Raw genomic sequence first — 18,082 nt, 5'->3', positions numbered from 1 at the left:
ATAGAGCAATCCAGGTTAGTTGAGGATTACATTATTTTGCTTAGTGTTTGTGAGAGTTGCTTTAAAACCACTTGCTTTCAGGCAAAGTGATAATCAGGCTAAACACTGTAAGACTTTTATAATGGAAGGCCAACACATATTTTTTCATTCAGGCTGCAAGAATAAACCAAGCACAGCTGTTTTACTGAAAACAACCCACTGGTATTTAAGTAGATTAACAAAATTAACTGTGAAAATCCTCTGCTATGTGGAAGCCAATAACCTGTTGGCCACAAGGAGGCAGGGCAAGGATTTAGTAAATTAAAAGAAACTGTTTTTATTTAAAATAAAAAGATGATTTTTTTTTTTAAGAGGCACATTACATTCATTCAGACCTGAAACTTCAAATTGCTAGGCAAGATAAAAAGCATTTTTCATTCACAATGTGTGGTTTCAGTATTGCTGTTTTATTCCAAGAGCAGCAAATCTTTATCTTTAAGATATCAAACAATAGCTGATCTGGAAGCAATTTTCTTCTTTTGAAGAACCAGATCACACATATTTCTTCAACATCACTTCTGTGTGATAGAGGAGAAGCTCTAACAGTAAGCTTTGATAGAAGCAGTGGATTTACCAACCCAGAGCAAGAAGCCGTACTGCCAGGTTCATTAATGCTCCCAAGCTAATAAATCCTGCTTCTGGACAGCTTTGGGAGCTCTGCCTTTCACTTCCTTGGCACTTCTAATTCTGGGCTAAAAGTAAGCAGAGGCAGTTTGGTGTCTGTAGCGCCCTACCGAGAACCTTATGCATGAACCAAGAACCTTAATGATATCTCCTTCCCCCAAGTAGAAATTTAAGACATTCCAAAACCAATAGAAATCCAAGGTCAAACTTCTAAATGACAAAGTGGCAAAAGAGGAAAATAAAACCAAAGTATCTCTATTTCAGAGTTATGCAGAAAAAGATTATATTGATCATGAAACAATGCTTTCCACAGTATCAGAATATCACGGTCCAAACCTATAAGCAATCTTCTGATTGAGATGAAGCAACTTTACTCTTAGCTCTGCTTCTGCATGTTACTGACCTAGGTAATTTCAGCTCCCTCTGCCTCTGTTTCCTCATCCTTTAAGCAGTTGCCTTTCCTCTTTGTGAATCAGTATGAGGTCCATGGATAAAAAACATGCTACAAGAACTAGTTGTTATTAATGCAATTCAGATATGGAACATACCAGATGGTAAAATCTCCAGGATTTTAATGAACTATTGTAACAGAACATATGTAATATGACGTTATTATAACAGGCATTTAAATGTATAGTTAGTACATATAACGTGACCTGCTCTGCTCTCAGTAACTCCACTGGAATTATTTTGGATTTATGTCAGATAATATGAGGAACACAAAATAGCCCCATATGTGCAATGTGGTAAGGTTTTCATAGCAATGATATCTTAACTATTGCTTGTCCTGTTTTTCTCTTTTGCTGGGAGTATTGTATTTTGTGGTTTCAACAGAGCATGTTTTCTGCACTTAGTTCTGAGCAGGAAGCAAAGAAGTATCCTAATGTCAAAGATTAAAATGCACCTGACCAAGTATCCCTTACCTAGCATCATAAAACAGTCATGATGAAACAGCAAGAGCTTTTGGGTTTTTCCACTATATTCTGTAAAAATTATGTATTTAATCACCTTATGCTAGACTTGGTAAGTAATTAATGCTTTGTCAGAAGAATCAAACATTCGGCCTCAGACTGTGAGTAGTATCTCCATTCTCTCACAGTGTTTGAGTTCTAGACAAGATGAATTAAATGAAAGGGCAAAGGTGAAAAACAAGACTGCAGCTCAATCCAGTGACATCACATACTACAGTCAGAGACAGGTACTTCAGTAAAGGAGGAACATGAGAACACCTTTAGTATGTATAATAGTTCTAGCTTATCTACAATACAACTAAAAAACTCAGGTGAATTAACATTTCATATATGAGGCACTGGAAGCAAGATACCAATTTCACATCATAAATTAGCCTTTGTGCTAGTGCCCAAAGATTTGGCTGATTACTCACTGCTTTCCCCTAGTGATTAAGCAGTCTTTTCCAAAGCAAGACAGTTAAACCACAAAAACGTACCGTAGTGTCCACAGCCCTGACCTTCCCAGCAGGAACGTGCTTTGGAATGGCTTCGTCTCCTGATATCATCATGCAGCCTTCTGCTCCAAGAGTAACAATTACGAGCTTACACCCTCTTTCTAACAGCATGCGTCCCACCTTTTCAGCATCTTCAAGGTTGCCAACTGGGATGCCCGTTAAAATTTCTGCCTGGAAAACAACCCACGCAAATGAAAATCATAATCTGACAGCATTCATTTTTGGACAACTGTTGCATTTGAAAACAGTATTTAGTATCTTTTAAAAATGTGTATTGTAGGATGATCATGAAACCACTTCCTACACTGATATTCAGCTGTGTCTTGCTCCTTGCTTGAAATCAGTGTGTACTTCAGGCACAGCAGACCAACAGAGAGCAGCCTAGGCAGGGAGACACAGGAGGTGTGGGTTCTGTTCCAGCTTCTACAACTTACCTGGTATACAACCCTTAGTAAAATTACAGTTCTCCCACATGCCTCTGTTTATTCATCTGTGAAATAGATACAGTGACACAGTCTCGGCAAAAGCATTTTGTGGTTTAATGTGAAAAAATGCTGTAAGTCAACTTGGTCACTATTCTTGAGGGATATTTATCACTAAGTGAGGAACTTTTTAAATAAACACCTTTTAAAATTCTCAGTGTTCAGCTAGCTAGAGGGACATCACAAGGGAAAATCTCCTCCAGGAAAAAAAAAAAAAAAAGATTGCTCAACTTTGATCACTCTGTTCAGTTTAATATATATTTTTGGATGAGAATACCTAAAATTTATCTGAAGCCCTCTTTGGACAAAGGCCCATTAAAAATTATTATATATTTGTGTTACAGCCATGTCCATATGCCTCTGTCAACTGTGCTGGCTCTGTACAAATGCAGTTAAACGCTTCTTCTAACTGATGGTGAGTTTAAGTAAACTTCTCCCAGCTGGGTCTTAAAATTAATCTCTTCTAGTTCCACCCAACTAAAAGCAAAACTTCACTAAAATCTGCAATGAAGACTTCAGAATCAGACAACATTTTCACCACTTCACACATTTTCTTAATGGCATTGTATTGTCAAGTGTAATGTACTTTTTCTGTACTTTTTGGAAGGGAAAAGAAGAATGAAACAGGAAGAAAAGGAAGAGAAATTGTTTTTTCTCTGAAACAGTCTACCAGGCAGTTCTCCTGCATAATACTGTATGCCTTCAGCTGTAAGTAAACAGACACATTACATTTTGCTGTCTTCACTAAATTTTGTCCTGCTTGCCCGAGAAAAGGGAAGCATTACTGTAGCTCACATTACGAGGCTGCTGCTGGATCTTGAAAACTACAGTCTGAAGCATTTTCAGATAACTGCTTCATAGCCGAGCATAATTTACACACTCCTAGGGCTTATTTTCAGTGGAAAACTTTCTTTGGAACCTATTCAGCAGCTACTCTCCTGACCTTTGCTGTATGAGCAGCTGAGCTTCTTGGGAAACAGCTGCTGAAATATTTCAAACTACCTTCCTCTGCATGACCGAAGCTTGAATTCAGCGCTCGCAGTTCTTGATGTAACAAAGTGTGAACTACAGCGATTAAACAAGCGCTTCAGGGAGCGCAGGCCATGCCTGCAGCAAAGAGAGGGAGGGCAGGCAGCCGGGGACTGGAACTACCACAGCCAGCTCCGAGCAAACCGCCCCCAGCTGTGAGTCAGCGCCCGCTGCCCGCCGCTGTCATTTCCTGACTTTCAGCCTGTCCCAGGCGAGAGCAGCCACCCCTGGGCTCTGAAGGGACACATCATGCCAACACACTCTCCAGCGTTTATAGTATCACTTGCAGAGCACTTAATCGCTTGAATTTTTAAACGTACATGACTAAGTTCTGCAGTCCCTACTTAGACAAATGCACAAATTATTTCAAGCGCTGTTGATCTGATCGCTATGAGGCAGAGCCTGCTGTGGCGGGACTCGGTTGTTAAACTCGTGCACTGCAGGGGCAAGGCGTGGTCAACGCGTACACGCAATTTAAAATTACTTTTTTTAACCACACTGATCCCAAACAAGAATATAGTAAGATCTAAATTATAAGAAGGAAACTAAATATGTCCAATTTTCTCTTTGGCATGCCACCATGCTGCTCGAACCTCTCTTGCAGTATAAACTATTCAAGCATATTAAACATATTTCAGTCTTTAAAAGGTTATAAAAGTATTTTCAAGTAAGAAATTTTTTTTCAAAAAGTATCTCACAAAACCTTTTGAACATATCTTCATACAAGGTTTCCAGGAAACCAATTCACTAATAATGGTTTTGGAGTAACTACAGATAGATGACATATAATATTAAAAAAAAAAAATAAAATAAAATATATATATATATATGTACACTCTATTCAAGTGTCTAAAGAGTCCGAGTCTCTTCATGAATTTTAATATCTCTGGAGCAGAATTATGTATTCCTGTATTCAGAACACCTGGTGGTGCCCTGTGCTACAAGAATAAAAACAATTTAACACAAATCCTTGAATGAAACAGGCAAACTGAATTTTCAGAGTACTTTATGAGGGGCAATAATTCCAAACATTCTACCTCTGTAGCAAAGTCTCCAGAAGGAAAGTGGATTTGGTTTTGGTAGAGTAACAGTAAATCTAATACTGGTTTATTTACCTGATATTTATATTTCTGTAAGCTCATGAGCAAGGTAAATGAAGTATTTAAATATAATAATTCTTCCTAATGACATTTACAACCTGTATGCTTAGCATTATGACAGCACTCCTCTTCATGCTTCCCATGTCCCAGATCAACAGGATTTTTTGTTTGAGTAATAAAAGAATTGTTTTGTGACAGATATTTGTAGAAATCTTTCTTTTCATCTTTACACTGCTTATACCAATAAACAAAATTATTTTGAACAGACAGAGTCTGTATAAAAGTAGATCTTTGGCTGCTTCAAACCACTATCATCTAACTCATCTACAGCAGGATGGTACAACTAAAAAACACTGGAACAAGCTGAAAGAACCATAAAAGCAGCAGAAGCTAGACAGATTCTGTGCCAATGATTAGAAATTGCAGAAAATGTCAACTGATGTTAAATACTGTGGTGAGTTTTTAAGTTCCTCCCTTCAGTAGAATCTTATTTAAAAAACAAACTGTGGTACAATTCAGGGAAATAACTAATGGTTATGTAAAGAAAAATTAAATAACAATACTAAAAGCCCAATGTGGACATTTGCCATCATACTGTACAAAAGAGCAGCAAATGAAGAATTTTATTTTTCTGCAGCTAGTCTCATAAAACTACTCAGTTAAATGGACTTATTAAAGCAAGATGACATTCCACACAACTGCTGTCAGAATAAACCTATGATGGATATTATATAATTAATCTACAATATATTTTCAAAATGTTGTTTGCGCGACTGGTAGAAAAATTTAACTAAAGCTTTTAATTTCATAGATACGAAGGTTCTTGGCCATTGTCTTTACTAATCTTAGTTAAGTCCCTGTCTCTCTTTAGACTGTGGAGTCTGGTCATGGTAAGCTGACACAAACCAGAAGTGCTACATAAAAGAAAATGGCCTACTTTTTCCTTGCCACTCCTGTCCAAATGGCCCACTCTTATGTGTCAGAACAGCCATTTGTGTGGCCTGGAAACAAACTAAGATTGCAAGGCAGATCTATGTTAAAATTAACACCACCCTGAGTCCCACATTACCCGCAGAAGTCAACCCAAAACAATTAACTTCTTTCAACAGCAACAGTAATTTACACTGGCTACAGTTGAGAATGTTCCCAGCATAAGAGCATTTACCACCTCTTCCTTGCTGTGGCGCATTTAGGGCAGCCACTTCCAGGGAGATGTTCTGGATTGTCTGCTTGGCATTTTCAAAACCAAATCTGTAGCATTGTATCTAGTTTTGGGAACTCTGTCACAAGTGAGACACTGACCTACCACAGCACACTGCACTGGAAGGCCATTAGGACAGTCAGAGGGCCAGAGACCAGGACATACAAGAGGAGGCTGGGAGAAGCAGGCTTGTTCAACCTTAAGAACTCCTGGCTAAGGGGAAAATCTAATTGCTGTCTAGGGCAATTTAGTAGGTGGGTATAGAGAAGATGAAGCCAGAGTCTTCTTGAAGGTGCACAGGGATAGGGCTAGAGACAACAAGCACAAACTAGAACATGGGAAATTCCAATATTAGGACAAGCTTTTTCACCACAGGGGTGATGAAGCAGTGGAGCACGTGCTAAGAGGTCATGCAGGCTCCAGCCTTGGGAGATTCAGAACTTGACTGGACAAAGCCCTCAGCAATCCATCCTAAACTGGACAGGCTTCACTAGGGTGTTGAACTAGTTGCACATCCAGAGGTCTGTTCCTAACTTCCACAATCCTCTGATCCTCAGTAAATATAAAATGGTGAAATAACAAGAAGTATTAATTCCTTGGGAAGCAGTCTATCATTTGGACTGGGTTTTGTGCACCTAGCACAATAACAACTTAGCAAATATTCCCAGGTACTACTGGAAGGGAAATAATAAATAATAACAGGGAAACTGTCCCAGTTTTAAGGCTAATGCATCTAAAACGACATATTATAACTTACAATACTTTTCATTTCAAATATTTAAATACAGTAAGTCAGTTGGCTACAAACTTGGCCTGTACCTTAGAAAATTTCTTTTGAGTATGACAAAACAAGAACTCAATCTCATTAATTCTAACACATTTGAACAGCCCCCAAGAAGTAGTACAACAGATTTAGTGTATAAGAAATTGCAAGGTCAGGCCACAAGCTAGTTCCAGTTGTTTCAAATTAAAAAATTTTTACATACAGGCAGGCAGAAATACTTATCATGCTAGAATAATTAAAAACTGATTGAAATGAATTGGCCTGAGGCTATAATTTCCCTCCCAAAAGTAACATCTTTCATTTTAAACTAAATATGGGAAAATTCATAGTTTCCAGCAACTGATAAAAAGGGGTTTAGAACAAAGATGGAAATAAAATATACTGTGAATTGCTGGCGACTTTTATGTAATGTAATGGCAGAACAGTAGCTTTCCATTACTTAAAACACAAAAGGCAAATTCAAGAGATGTTCTGAAATATATTATTTCTAAAGGACCTGTTTTTGTTTTGACTCCTAGAGAGATCAATTATATTTTCATAAGGAAGATTATTCTTACTATTAATCTCTCTATATTAACAAGCAGACTTATCCCAGACTATAGATAAATTTTGTAAACTTCATATTCTCTGAATCTTGTAAAAGGCAATAATGTCTCTTGATTCTGGACATACTAACAAATATTTATTCCAAAAAATGATCTATCCTCTGTTAATAGACAGTAACACTTAAAAGGAAACAGTAGGAATATATCTGGTTTTCTGTGTTATTTTTACACATCTTACAGTTTTAACCAAATCAGCAATTAACTTGTATTGCTTTCTGCTATTGAAGCTCCAGTGCTAGTATTTAATTAAATCTTTGCAAGGCCTTCTTTAGATCAGAAGTCTGATACCCATTTTACATTAGGGAGAAAGTAGTTCCCAATTTTGCATTAAAAAGCTTGTCAAACTTAATAATTTGCTGTAACCATTCAGGAGTTTTTCTTCTCCTGAAGGGCTCCTCAGTAGTCTTTGAACAGAGAAGCAGCTGTTCTTCAAAACGTTTAGGATCAAATTGAAATTGCTGATGTGCAATATATTTTGGTTCCTAACCTGCAGGGCTATGTAACTGCATGCACACGCTAAGAAAGAAAAACAACACATGAACTGTATTGACATTGTGGTTATGCCTAGAGCCATCTGCAGCAAGGAATCACACAAATACGTGGGAAAAAATGGTAAGTATTCCAAAGAGCTTGTCTGGTATAGGGTTGTCTCTTTTTTAACATTTATAGATGACTGAAAAGAACAACCATTAGTTTTCACCAGGATGACACTGGATAAATTTATTTTTCATTAGAAGAATTAAGGGAATGGAGAACTAGCACATTCCTGCACAAACCTCAGGGATTAGGCTGTGCTACATCTGGGAATTAACAAACTAGTCTCAACAAGTTTGATCTTTCTGGGAAAAGATAAAACTGAACTACAGGCTAAGCAGCACAAGAACTGATAACCTTGCAAGATTTGTTCTGACATTTTTGTTCATGAACCACATAAAAAGAAAGTAATGTCAGACATAAAAACCCCTGTTATTGCAACAAGCAAGAGTGAAAAGAACAGCTTGTGAAGAGCCTTCTAGACAAACTAATGGTAGATAATTCACTGATAGTGTAATTTTGTTTGCTTCTCTCTAGCACATAAATCCATAAGAACAAGCTGTGCTATTATACTAGATACTGCATGTGATTTCATTAAATCCTAAAGCATTTAATAAAGAATGGAATATAAAATGTTGATGTTGTGTTAGATATTTGCATGTTTGAGAGCCAGCATCCCATGGCTGACACTATAGCTGACAACTTTAAACTTCTGGTCTGTGACTAAGGCATTGCAGATCAAGACCCTGACCTTTAGAGCTGTAAATAACAGAAACTTCTGACTCAGTAATAATTCAGCTAAACACAAGGACCATCCCTCTTTTCTCATCTTTGACAATACAAACACTCCACACAGCCTATGAGATGTATTAAACTATATGGCTGGTGTCCTGTTTGACAGCCAACATCATTTTCTGTTACAAACATACTGTTCACATATTATCCACAAAGCACAGGATTTTATAATTTAAAAGTATTTCTTGGTGAACAAGGAAGAGAGGGATATTATGATGAAATTGTGATAAATACTTGCAAAAATAAATTACTAAGAAAGGCAAACCAAGCAATAAAAAAAAAAAAAATCTGTGTAAATTTAATCTTGTCTTAAAGCACACATCTGTGTTTAAAAGAATGTTTTAGAAGCAGTTGAACTGGCCAGCTCTAAAGAATTCACCTTCAAACCGAAGGTAGTTTATTAACTATTTAAAAGACTTAGTAAAGATAAAGCAGAAATACACTTTTTTTCCCCTTGAAATAGCTAAAAATACCAGATAACAAGAAAAATTATTCCAGAAAGGGTAAAGCTGGAACATAAATAGGATTTTGGCTAGAAGGAAGACATTTGAGACTTAGAAATACCAAATAGGAGAGGCAATGGGTCTGGAACAGAACACCTCAGGAAGGCAGTTGTAACCAGGACATTCAATAAATTTGGTCATAGAGAATAATAATTTTTTTAAATCCAAGAGAATGACCATAGTGGCTTAGAGAAAAGGTCCATCTTATCCAAGTGCTATTTTCTAACTGTAATTGCCAGTAAATACTAAGGGAATTTTTTTTTTAATAGGATTTAAAGATTTTTTCCCAGTATATGTTCAGGATCACCAAAGTCTTAGGTACTCCCTGATTTAAGATGATGATGGAAATGCATATGTAGTTGGTTGAATGCATAAAGTTTAAAAAAATCGAATTATCTTTAAGATTTGTAGAATTAACTTGTTGATTTTAAGTGTCATGTAGAGATGTGACTGCTAACCTTTATTTGGGTATGTAAACATTTGTCTGTATATCAGACTTCTCAAGTGTACTCATTATAGAGATCTGAAATTAAAGAAAGTCATGAAAGATAACAGAAAACAGATGGTATATGAACATACAACAATTACTAAAAAATCTACTTTCAAACTTGTGACATAAGAAAAACAAATGCTTGATTTTTCCTTTTTTCTCAGCAACAAGAAAGGAACAATGACAATAGTTCATCCCTAAGCATCAATTCAATACAAATCAGACATACAGAGAGAAGGAAATCAAACAAAATTAAATATTACATTTGTGCTAACATAATAGATTTTATTGCAAAGTTTCAAAAGGTTGTTTCTAAAAACAAAGGTATTTATGAGCCATTGTTGTTCTCAGAATATGCTGTACACTTGGATTTATGCTACCATGACATGCCTGGCAGGAACTCCCATACGTCTAGCATTTCCAGAAATTCAAAAAAGATGAGCCTCCTAAACAGTAGAGCACATTTCTGTTCCTGACCTTGCATCCAGTGATCCTAGCTATCTTCACATGGTAATTACTTTTAAAAAGAAAACAGCAGAAAAGAATGCAAACTGTACCCCCAGCTCTGCAGGAAAAGGTAGATGAGTGAGCAGGGATCTATTATAATTATACACCTGTATTTCTTGTTCTCTAAATAGAAGTAATTTTCTTTTCTCCATGTGGTGGTAATAATAATACCCCTGGATCCAGCAAGCTACACTTCTAAAGAATGCCTCTTTCAAGCCTGTCCCCTAGCAATAAAATACAACAAAAGGAAAACTCTAACATGTATGATGCAAAGGGAGAAAAGTCGGGAATAGACAAGTAAAGTAAAACAAAGTTTTGTTTCTAATATATGGGGGATAAGTATTTGCAGGGGGAAAAAAATTAACAAGTGGCATTATTAAAAAAGCAAACTACGAATGATATTTACTAAATAGTGGGAGAGTATGGATGTTCTCAGCCCAAAACATGAGCCATTGCACCATTTAGTAGGCGAATCCAGAGGCATAGTCCAAGCATAAAGATGGCATTAAGAAAACATGATACTGATGTTCTGCAAGTCCCCTGAACAATAATAAATACTTTGCCTTACACCCTCTTCATCACATAGAATTCAATTCTGATATCTGTTGTACGGTGTCTGAGCCATAACTTGTATCACTGCCAGTTATCTTGGAAATTCTGGCTTCCAGACACCTGAAGACCCATAGCATCTCCCACCTTGCTATTTTGCTAATTCTTTAATTCTCTGGAGTATGTGAACTTGGCAGACCCATAATGAAACATCCCAGAATAAAACTTGTATGTCCTTTTGGGTTACTTAAGCTGACCCTTAAATGCTAGAAGACTCATGGACTGGGAACTTCTGATATAGTTTGTGATGGGGTTTAACAGAAATTTCAAAAGAGGGTAACTGAGTCTTCAAAAATTTACACTGACAGACATTGTCATCAGACACAAAACACTAGAAGTAAGCAGGACCATGCTCTCTCTTAGCTCTTCCCCCTACTCTCCACCCAAAGGGATAATGTTCATTACAGAAATCATGTTTCTTAAAGATAACTTTAATTCTGATCAAGGCATGGTTCCTATCCAGTAGGTTACTTCTCCCACATTCCTGTTTATGTGAAGAGAGGGTGAGGGGAAGGAACACAGCATGCCTAATGGTAATAAGTAGCAAATTTAAACAAAGATCTTACGAGATGAGGTAAATTTGTCTCTTGTGACAAAACAAATTTCCTTTGGGAGAAATAACACTTGAATTAGAAAAGAGAGGAAAAGGAGGGGGAAAAAAAAAAAGGCAAAATATACAGTTGAAGGCCAGAGAAGATTCACTGAAAACAGATCTGACAGGAAGAGGCATATGAAACTACTATTTACCATCAAGTGCAGCAAGCGTGCATCACCTCCTGGCAACAGAGTTTAAAACTGTCAGAATGCTATGGCTAATGCATTCCTGCCTATCATATCAAGGGACCACAGAACAAGGACAAGGAACTATTTTAATATTTACCACTCAGTGATAACATTTAACAAGTGTCCTTTTATGGATGAGTTTTGCTGATCTACTTGTAAGGAAGGCTGGACCCAGCTTTCCTGCTGCAAACAGCTAATTTAATTTCAAGTGCAAGATAAAGTTATTTTAGAATACTCCTCTTTGCTGGTTAGGTCAGGTAAGAGATTTTCCTGCTTCTTATGCTGTATTTCTGAGAAGACTATCCTGAAATTTTCCTGCTTAAGACTCCTTCTTTAACATGACATATGACCATTACCTCAGTTTCATTGCAGCAGAAGATATCAGAATAGGTATAAAACTGTGGATCTAGGTCAGCAAGGGCTGGAGCTGGATTAAACAAAGTCTTTACTGGAAAAAAAAAGAAAAAGAAAATCTAAATCTGGAATGTTTTAGATTCATAAACCATCACTTGAAAGACCGTTGTGTTTCAATCACAGACCCCAATACTTACTATTAACAGACAAATTACTCTCAGTTTCTGCATCCTCCATTTATACAAATGATAAACGTTTTGTTTATTATATTAAAGTTGCATTCTAATTCATGTGCAGGCACCTGTCATGATGGGAACAGGATGGAAGAGTAACAGGAAAAAACCCCCAGAAACTATTAATTTTTTTAGAAAAGAGAAAAGACTTAGACATTAACACAATTTGTTTAACTGATGATGCTTCTTCCATTATATTAAGAAGTTTTACAAGAACTGATTTAGTTCTAGAATTTTTCAGTGTCGTTATCTGAGTTCTGTACATGAAGAATCATGAGTTACGGAGTAATGAAGGGCATGTCCAGACAAGGAGTTAAATATGCTTCTGAATGTGTTACCTAACTTGTTCAAAATGCCACATTATAAAACTGTAGTGTAGACACGGCACTGCATATCTTTAGTATGCTATCTGGCAGAGCTAGACCTAAACGTAACATGTGGTAGAATATGTTAGTTAACCTAACTTTAAACTGTAGCAGCCTAAGGCCCCTAGTAGCAGCAGCAAAGGTTTGTCGTGAGGACAGTGTAAGTGACTTACTCATTATTAACATAGGAAGTCTGCAGCCTTGGTTTTTTACTTTGCCAATTCCATGATTAATATCTGAGTCTTAACCACAAGGCCATCATTTTTAAATAAAGCACAGACTCTTACTTCAGAAATATTCCTTATAGTCAGTGATCAAATCTTCCAATCTGAATGCCTAAATTTTCTGTCCTAAACACATATTTAGATTGAAAGCTACAGCACACAATAGTCAGACACCCTGAACATCTCTGAACCCACTTAGTGCCCTAACAGACAAAGATGCACAGAGACTTCTGAAATCTGAGTACCAAGAAGTTTAGGTGACTGACACTTGGAAAGTTTTAGCCTTTGACTGTACAACTTTATCATGCCTCTCTACCTGCCTCATTAAAAACAGTATTAAAGTGACACAGACTTTTACTCAGAAGTCAGAAAATGCCAGGATTAGGAATTCCAATGAAATCTTAATTTGGCTCCCTTAAATTATTACAATACAGTATGTATTATAATAAACTCTTTAATTATATGATCACATACCACTGAAAAACAGCATGTGACCACATAATTAAAGACTGCAACATAATACATATGCAGAAAGCAGACAAATTAAGGTTTCACAGGCAACCTTAACTCTTGCATTTCCTATTTTCTTAACTGCAACGCTAATGCCATTTTCTTAAACATAAAACTTTAATGTATACTTTCCTAGGTAAAACAAAAACCAGCACATACTGGAAAACAAACTGTCATGTGGTATCATACTGACATATGCATGGGTCAGGAACAGCACTGGAAGTGCTCCAACTTGGGTTTTAAGTAATACAGACTGGTCATGAGCACAATGTAATAGAATACTATTAGTTTTATCCCATATTTACTATATGCTGAGCATGGGGGAAGATAGAGGAACCCTAAGATCCTTTTTCAGGTTGTGAAGAAGAGCATGGCTTTTGAACAGGATAATCTGTTTGGTCCTCCTGAGGAACTTATATTTTGCTGAAATTCTTTCACAGAATCACAGAATCATAGAATGGCCTGGGTTGGATGGCCATTTCCCCTTCTCCTGTCACTACATGCTTTGTAAAAAGTCTGTCTCCATCTTTCTTGTAGGCTCCCTTCAGCTACTGGAAGGCTGCAATTAGGTCACCACTAAGACTTTTCCAGGCTGAACAAACAGTCTTTCCTCACAGGAGAGGTGCGCCATCCTTCTGATCAGCTTGGTGACCTCCTCTGGACTCTCTCCAACAGGTCCATGTCTCTCCTGTGCTGGGCCTTCAGGGCTGGATGCAGGGTTCCAGGTGGGCTCTCAGCAGAGCAGAGGGGCAGAATCCCCTCCCTGGCCCTGCTGCCCACGCTGCTGTGGATGCAGCCCAGGACACGTTTGGCTGTCTGGGCCGTGAGTGCGCATTTCCAGCTCATGTCCAGCCTCTCACCCAGCAGCACCCCCAAGTCCTTCTCCCCGGGGCTGCTCTTGATCTGTTCATCCCCCAACCTGTGTTGATACCAGGGTTGCTCCATCCAGGCGCAGCAACTTGTATTTAGTTTTGTTAAACCTCATAAGATTCCCATAGGACTACTCCTCGAGCTTGTCATTTCTCTCCTTTTGCCAAGATCCATTCTCCTCAACAAGTTTTTATTCTTTATGCCTCCTTGCATAAGAACTATACAATTGTAACATTTTTCACTCACTTTCACCACATCATCTCTCTTTATGGCCCACAGTTCCTGTTCCCACTTCCAGTGCCCACAGCCTGCTCCCTGACTCCACCTCCATATTCCAATCTCTATTCAACAAATCCTAATCTCTGTTCCAATTTTGTTGCTCTTTCAGCTTCTCCTTTCTTTCTTCCTCTGCCAGCACCAAAAATCAAGTATATCTCTCCTACATTTCCTTTGCCTGAAATCGACTCTCCATCATCAGCATTCCCATCTAGCTTTGTCTCTTCTGTATTGAAATTAAGCAAGCTCCTGCTCTGTGCCTCCTGGGCCTACAACAGATGCTTAACATTATAAAAGAAGTTGCCTAAAACCAGATTCAGGAATTACACTGGAAGTCATGCTACCCAAATGGACAAGTGCCTGTATGGACAGATGCTCAGGGGAAGCGAGCTGTGAAGCTCTTAACAATTGTCTGATGTCTGTGTGAAAGGTACTTATTTCCCAGAGGTCGATAATACAGTTAAAATCAGGCAGGTTTCCATACCGTTGTGAAGGCTTATCTTTAAAAGAAAGACCCCTTGCTATCAAGTCTAAAGTAAATTTTAAGGTAGCTGGTATTCATAATTCAAAAGCTAGGGTAGGGTGGGAGGCATTTTCCATTGCCTGGTTTCTGCAACCACAGTGCTTTGGCAGAAATCACAAAGAGTTTAACCACAGACAAACAGCTGTTATGAAAAATTGTAGCCCAAGATTAAAAGCTTGAAGTATCCGAAAAATAGATCTGTTTCTTGCAAGTGACACGGAACCTTTAACTGAGGGTGCTTCCACATAATTTTTTATGACAGTATTAATATGCTGGGCATTATCAGCTGTCTTTTATGGAGTCTGTCATTAGAGAAGTCCAAAACCAGACTTTTGAAGGCAGCAGCAGCTTCTCACCATTGACCACTAAAAACCTTTACTTGTCCAGTCAGATTTCCTCTACAATTTATACCCACTTCATATATTTATTCACAATCCTTCCTTCCTTCCTTCCTTCCTTCCTTCCTTCCTTCCTTCCTTCCTGAATAATGAACAATCATGCCGCAATGAGAGGATGTCATGTACATGTACATGACATAATGAGATGTCCCTCTCCAGCTTACAGATCCAGATGACTTTCACTGAAGAGAAGCAAAGAGTTCTTGCCTGTGTCTCTATATTCTTTCTCTCTTTTGTTTACTTCTTTCAGTAAGAATGAAGAAAAACAAGCAAAAAACCCTTATTGAAACAGAGGTTTGAGGAATCTGGTTATGCATCTGTTTTACACAAAAATAGTCAAGTGAACATTCTAACATGAAGTGCTACATAATACATGAGGGTATTGCAAGCTAAAAGAAGAAAAATTGTATTAACAATTTACTATTGGCTACAGATAAGTTTTTACAGTGCTACAAACTCAGCTGTTTACTTAGATTTGATGGCACATGACATTTGAACATGTGTAGCCTATTGTTTTAAAGCAGAAGCAACCAAACTTCCCTGACAGAAGAGCTGCACAATGATAACACACTGACAGCACAGAACTACAGCTGGCCCACAGTTAACTACTATCTTTTCTTGATATATTGTGCTGTCTACACTTGCTAAGTGATTGCATGTCTGTTCTGTGTATCAGGTTTGAATTTTTCTCAATTGCTTTTAAAAAATCTTGTCTTTTCTTCTGTCACCAAGATGCCAAGGCTGGCATCCTGCCACAGGAGGGTGACAAAAGTGTGAAGCATCTTGCCAAAACTGTTCATAGAGTTCATAGAAATATTCAAAATAAGTAATGGATATTGATTAATGATTCAACTAGAGTCCATTAACCATTATATTAAAAATTATGTTATCCATTTCCATAAAATGTAATGACAAAAATATAGTGCAACAGGTGCACTACAGTTCATGGTGCAGAAGGTGAACTGGAGAGCCTACAATTCCAGCATGCTGAGGTCTACCTGAGCTAGCCTGGGCCCAGATTCAAGAAAATAGTAAGTTCTGATCCCACTTGCATCCCTGATCTGCTGGATGAGTGACTGTGCCATGAGCTGTATCCTCCCAGTCGGGAAAAGCATTTTTTAAATCTCATATAGATGCCTTTCTTGAATAATTATTTACTTAGTGTTCAAATACTGTGGTAATTGTGCTTGAGTAACTGAAAGCATTACAGGCACTTAAACAACAAAAACGTTATGTTGGTAATGAAACCCCATCCTGTTCAAGCAAAATATCAGCTTTCATCTACATATATGCTACACTGAAGGAACAATGCCCTACATTTAAAAGTATGGTACACTAACAATTTTCTAATAATTTCACAGATCATGACTATGTCTATGCAATGGCAACATGCCCAGTCACAGAAGAGCTTTGGTTAGGAAACAAAAGCTTCTTTTTTTTAAATTTTTTTTTATTTTAAGGATGTCAACTACTATACAAAAAAACACAGCCATACCTACTGCTATGCTGGGAGAGCAGGGGCATAAGTCTGGTTTCCAAGTAATTTCATTCACTTTTCTGTGTGGGGAACTTTACTGACTTGCATTCATTATGCCTGTTCTGCTCTGGAATCATAGCAGAGTCAGGCCCATAGCTCCTGACCTACTAACATTATACTGTATTTGGTCACAGCATGAAAACAGGAGGAAAGGCAGCACCAGACATATACAGGGAGATTATAAGGGTAGGAGTTGATTTGCTATCTGAGGTTAACACTGCAAAAATTTTTAAGGGAATTCAGTTCTCATTAGCATAGCATGAATTTGTTGGCTATTGTTTCAATTCTAAATAAAACTAATATGACAGAAACCAGAATAGACTACAGGATCTTTATTTAGAAAGCATGATAAAGAGTATTTTTCATGTAGCACAAATGAAAGAGAGAGAATGGCTTCTGTTAAATTACCTCCACTGGCACGTGCCATTTTCAGAGCTTCAAGAGAAACAGCAGGGGTTATTTCCAGCTGGCAAACAACCACTTTGGCTTTACAGATGACATCAGAAGCCCTCTTCAGGTCTTCAAAATTTAAAAGCAGGTTGGCTCCTGGGACTATGACAATAACATTCTGTCCTAAAGAGAAGATATTGTGTTTTTTACTTTAACTTTGACAATAAAGTATGTAAAACAATTCCTTGCACTTTTTACAATATATTTCAGATGAGTATTTCAATTTACTTCCCAAAAAAGCCCCATTAAAATGGTATGCATTGCTCATATTTTCAAATACACAAATATTTCAGAGGATAATCAAAAAGATTGATGTACTAATGAATTAACACTGCACAATAAACACAATATAAATTCCTCTGGGAAAAATCATATATGGGCCTTCCCCAGTCTTATTTTGGTGTCTTCTGTGAACTCTAAAGGAGCACTGCACTAGTCACAGTGGAGATGGTGGATACATGCTGAGGGTGATATTTGCATCTTCCTAAAATATTCCAGTAGCATTTGGAAGAGAAAAGCATCAATGTGATTACTGAATTCATATGCCAAAAATGGCATAAAAAAATTTAATTTTCTCATCAGCTGGGAACAAAAAGTATTTCACACAGCTAAGAAAATTATGTATGTTCTTTAGATTTCAGAGAAGCAGGCTTGCACCATTTACCTGAGACATTTCAAGTTAGGGATCATAATCATCCTAATCATGAACATCAGAACCAACTTGTCACCAAAGCCCAGAAAGGTGATGCCTGTGTCTTAGGAAAGTTTTATTAGAAGTAAGTAAAGGTGGAC

The 18,082-nt window shown here is 37.5% G+C and overlaps 1 protein-coding gene across 3 annotated transcripts in view; it reads right to left on the bottom strand.

Annotated features, from left to right (window-relative positions):
- The window catches only part of RBKS (ribokinase), a 70,001-nt gene that overhangs the window by 19,275 nt on the left and 32,644 nt on the right, over positions 1–18,082 (bottom strand). For 2 of the 3 annotated variants that reach the window (XM_041413499.1, XM_041413500.1), the window contains 3 exons: positions 17,249–17,413; positions 11,907–11,998; positions 2,111–2,299 (listed from right to left, as the gene is read on the bottom strand). In XM_041413499.1, the coding sequence (XP_041269433.1) occupies positions 2,111–2,299; positions 11,907–11,998; positions 17,249–17,413 (446 nt within the window). The remainder of the gene's footprint in view (positions 1–2,110; positions 2,300–11,906; positions 11,999–17,248; positions 17,414–18,082) is intronic. The other variant, XM_041413501.1, reaches the window with a different exon arrangement.

This window comes from Onychostruthus taczanowskii, unplaced genomic scaffold (assembly GCF_017590055.1).
Source record: "Onychostruthus taczanowskii isolate IOZ18803 unplaced genomic scaffold, ASM1759005v1 scaffold42, whole genome shotgun sequence".
NCBI classification, from domain to species: domain Eukaryota; kingdom Metazoa; phylum Chordata; class Aves; order Passeriformes; family Passeridae; genus Onychostruthus; species Onychostruthus taczanowskii.
The sequence above is the reverse complement of the archived record's forward strand: the minus strand, read 5'-3'. Positions and strand labels throughout refer to the sequence as shown.